The 5,793-nt window shown below is 53.7% G+C and overlaps 1 protein-coding gene across 1 annotated transcript; it reads right to left on the minus strand.

Moving 5' to 3' along the window:
- Window positions 1-2,337: 2,337 nt before the first annotated feature.
- On the minus strand, window positions 2,338-4,904 carry irf2bp2a (interferon regulatory factor 2 binding protein 2a). Its single transcript, XM_017722835.2, has 2 exons — window positions 3,858-4,904; window positions 2,338-3,467 (listed from the first exon to the last, which is right to left on the minus strand). Exons 1-2 carry the CDS (start codon window positions 4,654-4,656, stop codon window positions 2,755-2,757), a joined length of 1,512 nt encoding a protein of 503 aa, XP_017578324.1. The 5' UTR covers window positions 4,657-4,904; the 3' UTR covers window positions 2,338-2,754.
- Between the last annotated feature and the right edge of the window lie 889 nt (window positions 4,905-5,793).

Here is a 5,793-nt window from a genome sequence, read left to right on the forward strand (position 1 = left end):
AAGGCCAAGTTTAGTTTAACAACAGGCATATCCATTCTTTCCCAATCAGACCCTGCATGTCACTGATTAACCAGCCAGCATAGTGGTGTTTCTAACAGCGACGTTAAGAGAAACCTGGGCCCCCTTTACACGTATCCGGATTTTTCTAATAATGCTTTTCCTTGTCTGCTTTCAAAAATGTTCTCTATCCATGCAAATCGTGTTTTGAAATGTCTCGATACACCTGAGAACAAAACAAACAACACATCAGCGCAGGAAGACAGCGATCATGGCCTACCTGGTTACAGTCGATGTCGAAAGCCTTGAGAAGAACATTAAGAGATTTAAGAGTTGTGGAGAGGGCATGCCAGCATGTTACAAACGCAGCAATGCAATGGCTGCGTATAGAAGTATTAAGGAAATAAGGAATGACCAAACAAAGAAATTCATACGTGTGGACTTAATATAAACTTACTGTGCATACTGTGGGATAATATAAACATTCGATATCACAGCCACATAAACAATCCGGTCATCAGCAGGCACGCCGAGTCCTAAAGCCTGCCTAACACAGCAATACAGCCATGGCGATGCACACGCTGACAGTGTAATGTTTACAAAGACATCTTTCACCTTTCTACATCAAAAAAATGAAGACTTTTCTAAAAGCTCAGTATCTGTGACCTAAAACATTGTGTTCGTGTGAACAGAGGCACAACAGCGTGTTTTCAGAAATATCCCTATATGTGTGGACAGAACTGTAAATACAGCCATCACAAAGTTCATAAATGAAGACACACTGACCGTTAATGCCGTTAGTGTCTTTTTTCTTTCTCTCCCCCTTTAAGCAAGGCAGTGAAGCCTGGAGGATTAATGTTCCTGGCATTTGAATCAACATAGCACTTTGTGTTTACTACAGCACCGTGTAACTAGGCAACAGCACAGCCTGGGTTACAGAACAGGCAGGGTTTAAAGGCCCCATGCATGACTCAATATAGCGTCAGCCTTCGTATGGGCTGTCCACTCATTAACTGTGGATCTAGCATCTCCTGATTATTGGTTATCTATCTTCATGATGGATTCTGGCACTAACCAAAAGCCCCTCTCACTCATCGTGTGAATTTTAAAGGTGAAATATGTGGACGGAGGGGAGCCCTTAGGTTGAATGCATATATTGTTTGTCACAATGTTACAGAAAGGACATTAGAAAATTAGGAAATGCCCCTTACATTCACATCCACCTCGAAAAGGGCAGCGTGTTACAACTGGGATGTTGAAATAGAGTAAAAAGGTGGACAGCACTGACCAGAGGAATGCGCAATGGCATAAGTTGTTTACATTCATCATATCACAACATGCAAGCTGTTGAAAACATTTGTAGGTGACACTACAAAACACAGGCTATTTGACCCTCCGGCCATTTGGAACCGCTGCCCTTAGTGTGCGTCTTCTGGATCACTAACTCAATCACAACAAATCTGGGTCACCACACATCACCAAAACAAGGCAGAGCAGTTCAAGAAAATGTTGTGCAATGCAACAAGGCATTTATTTACTAATCGACACAGGACTCCGTGCCCTTCTCTCGTAGGGTAGGTTGACGTTTCTATTGTAAATCTATTGCTCAGGGGAAAATATGCAAAGTGTGTGTTTTATAAACAAGTACAACCACGTCGTCGGTGTTTTACGACACACTGCAGTCCTTCAGTCGCTGCAAGCGGAGAGAATAAAGCAAATACGAAGATTCCACATTGCACTGAACCACAGCAAACGGGAGCAAGCAGGCCTAAAGCAGGCCACCTTGGCATGGCTGTGTTACTGAACAAGGGCAGACGAGGGACAATGACTCAGGAATTCCATGGTCAGTCACGTGACCGTGGCTTGTTTTTCCAGCCCACAGAATAATCATATCCTCTCGGTGCTTTGAATGGGCATATTCATTTAATGATTGCTGGGAGAGCTGCACATATCACATTTTATGCAAATGCAGTTACAGAACATAAAAGTTACTCTACTGGTGAAAGCACTGGGGTGTGCGCCATCGTTTTACAGTAAGTGTGTGATTTTACGGGCAGCTACTTGATTCCTGGTGGACGTTGGCTTGAATTAATATAAAACATACTGACCAGCCTCTGGAACTCTTCAGGAGTCCGACCGAGTAACGTCATAGGTGCCCAATAAAATACGACGTATTTCCATCTCCAGCTAGTCATGCATCTCCCGCCACCCCAGACCAATTAGACTGGCCAGAAACACACAAACTACCACCACGTGCCACCCAGGTCCCCACCATCAACAACCCCCTCTCACCTCCAGCTCCACCTCTGAAACCCAACAGCAGTAAACAGAGACACTAAATTAATACAACATCAGAAAAAATGTATTTGGCAGTTTTTTTTTAAAACAAGTGCATACAAGTACAGCTAAAAGCATTTTCACTTGTGCCAAGTGCTCGTAGAGTTGCATTAGTCACATTCTACGTTTAACAGGAATTGCCACCATACCTAAAGGTACATCGAGAAATCGTTAAACATCGACAGAGGAACGTAATCCGGTATAATGAGTACATATCTTTATCTTCAAAAATATAGAAACACAATGTATTCAAAAATCAAAAAAAGTATACAGCAATGTTTACGAAATATGCACGTCTCGTGTGTCCAGTATGTACAAGTCCGGTCGTTTCAGTTCGGGTGGGGTTCGTGATGTTCGCAGTTATATAGGCTATTTATAGAGGTCCGCGTTCTCAAAACGAGGAAATCAGGCGCGTCCAAATCACGGGTCCCGCTCCTTTTTCACTTTCACGTCCCCCGCCAGGATCGTCGCGATTTCGCCTTGCATAAACGCCCACGGCACGTTGGAGCCCACGAGCGGACACTTCTCTCCGCTCGGACAGTACACCTCTCCCGTGGCGCCCTGCTGCTTGATGCTCTCTCGTGAGCAGGGGAAGCAGAACTTGTGCGAGGGCACCGAGGGACACTGGACGAAGTGCGTGTCCTCGAGGCGCTCGTGGCACAGCGTGCAGCACAGCGGCATGCCGCCGGGCACCGAGGAGTCCGGCACGCTCTGCGGGTGCGTATGGTCGACTGGCGCCGCGTGCGGGGTGGCCGCGCCGGACCCTTCCCGCGTCGCTGCCGCCCTCCGCTGGCTCGTGGACGACGGTGAGAGCGGGCTGCCGCTGTTCCGCCGCGTCGTGGAATGCACCTGGTTCGCGTCCTTAGGTGAGCTGCCGCCTCCCGCGTTATCCGCGGCCAGGATGAGCGCCGCCATGGGCGACTGGCCGTTGTGCGCGGCCTCGGGCGGAGTGCCGCGGGGCAGCGGGGATGCTGTGGACGGGCCAAAGCTCGCCGGGGCCGCGGCAGCGGGAAGCTTCATGCCGTCTCCAGACGGCGGAAGCCACTGGTCTCCGTTGAGCTTCCCCGCGGTGGCCTCGCCGTCCGGCTCCGGAGAGGCTTTCCGCTTCATGCTCCTGGGATGCTTCCCCCTGTCTGCGGAACAAAAACAGGGGTGGCGGTTAAATCTCGGCACAGCGAGTGGGTCATGCGCCCGGCAGCCTAGCGCTAAAGCAGCGGCGTCTCGCCTCCGCGACGCCCCTAAAGCTTAACACCGCTGCGCCTGCGGACACACGGCCCCGCGAAAACACCGCAACAATGAGGCGACCTGAAATGCGTCACATGCAAAAAAGCGATCAGCCTCGCTTTGATCAGCGGAACCTTTCGCTGACACCCCCGGCGCGCGGCAGCTGACTCATGTCAGTCTCAACTGCCTCGGACGACCTAGACGCTGCAGTGAAATGCTAACCGAGTCACAACAAAGGCCGTTACTAAGCGTCTCGGCTTCAACACCGAACCGCGAGCGTGAGATAAGAGCGTCGGTACCTGATTTGGAGGCAGGGGCGCTTTCGTACATCATCCTTTGTTGCATGGCGTCCTTTTTGAACCTGCTGTCGTAAGGGCTGAGCGCCATTAGGTCTCTCACCGTTTTGCCCTTGTTTATCCAGTCTTCCGCCCGGGTCTTGTGGCTCTCGGTGATGTCCGGGGTCAGGCTGTCCGGCCGGTGCTTGTCTTTCACCTCTCGGTCGTGCTCCGTGCTCGAGACGGAGGCTGGCCGCTTACCGCCGAGCTCCATGGGGCTGGGCGCCGTGAGACCAGCCGGTAGTCCAATCGGGCCTGGCCTGCCGTTAATGGCGTGGACGGGAGGCATGCTGCCGTTCCCCAAAGGCACGGAGTTCTGGGGGACGGTGCTAGTCCTTCGAGGGTTGGGGCTCTGGCGGTTCAGCTCCGGTGGATCGTCCGGTTTAGAGAATCCGTTAGGAACGGGAATGCCGTTCGTCTGCCTTCCCGGTTGGTATTCTGCTCCCAGCCTGGGCGGACGGTCAGACGACAGGGGGTAGCGGTCCAGTGGTTGCGGTGGCCGCGAGCCCGGGTCTCCTGCCTGAACGTCTTTCCCCGAGAGCGGTTTCCCCGGTCCCGGCGACCTGCCCTCCTGAAACCCGTGGGCTCGTTTCAGCTGCCTCGCCGTTTCAATAACGAACTCGATCCGGTCCGCTCCCTCGTAGTTAACACATCCTCTGCACACGGGCTCGGTAAAATCCCAGATCATGGCCCACGGCATGCGGGGCAAGTCACACAAATAACACGACTGCCTTCTGGAGGCAGCGACCGCCGCAGACGACATTTCTTTCGGTTGAAGGAAAACCGCCGAAAATCCCCTCAGAAAACGTCCTCGTGTGTCGCCCCGAGCGGACGGCGGCTGGCACGGCGGCTGGCACGGCGGCTGGGGCAGCGGCTCGCTCACAACTTCATAGCAGCGTGCGCTTTACTACGGCGCGCGTCTGCCCAGCTCGCGCACTCGCTCACTATTACTCTGCGAGTGTGATGTGGAGCCGTGACGTCATCGCCGAACGCTGAACTTGTGGTTCCAGCTTCTGTTCTATTTACTTGATTCTTCGACAGCCCCCCTCTGGCGCATGCGCCGTGCGGGAGGCTGGGCTGATATTACTGAACAGTTTGAATCGCAGCCAGGAACCCACAGCAGCAGCGAGTACCATCAAACGCGCGCAGGCAGCTTCGGAAGGACGAGTTCAGAAAATAAATTCTGACCGGCGTTTCCCGAGCAGCGCACGCGCTGCCTCTCCGGGAGGCGGACGTGGTCACCGCGTTTGGTGGTTCATGGATTTGTAGCGTCTTAACGCGACTGACCCGTCACGCGGCTTCACTGCGGCCATCACATCTGGAGAAAGCCAATAAAAACAGACTGGCTGCATTTTTGGGCTGAAGCAGAATAAAGGTGCCGATGGCACCGAGCCCAGTAGAACCTGCCGCCAGAGGGTTCCTCCTGCTCCGCGCATGCTCTGTGGGGTTGAACCCAGGTTGAGTAATAAAGTGCATTTATTTACGTTTATTCAGCGGAGCTCTTATTTAGAGCGACGCACAAAGTGTCTAGTTATACACAGAGAAAAGCCAGTCCTGAGGCCTTTGGCCTGGGCGGCTGCGCTTTGGCCTGGGCGGCTGCGCTTTGGCCTGTGGCAGCTGCGCTTTGGCCTGGGCGGCTGCGCTTTGGCCTGGGCGGCTGCGCTTTGGCCTGTGGCGGCTGCGCTTTGGCCTGGGCGGCTGCGCTTTGGCCTGGGCGGCTGCGCTTTGGCCTGTGGCGGCTGCGCTTTGGCCTGTGGCGGCTGCGCTTTGGCCTGGGCGGCTGCGCTTTGGCCTGGGGCGGCTGCGCTTTGGCCTGGGGCGGCTGCGCTTTGGCCTGGGCGGCTGCGCTTTGGCCTGGGGCGGCTGCGCTTTGGCCTGGGGCGGCTGCGCTTTGGCCTGG

The sequence above is a fragment of the Pygocentrus nattereri genome, chromosome 5 (genome assembly GCF_015220715.1).
Source record: "Pygocentrus nattereri isolate fPygNat1 chromosome 5, fPygNat1.pri, whole genome shotgun sequence".
Classification (NCBI taxonomy): Eukaryota; Metazoa; Chordata; class Actinopteri; order Characiformes; family Serrasalmidae; genus Pygocentrus; species Pygocentrus nattereri.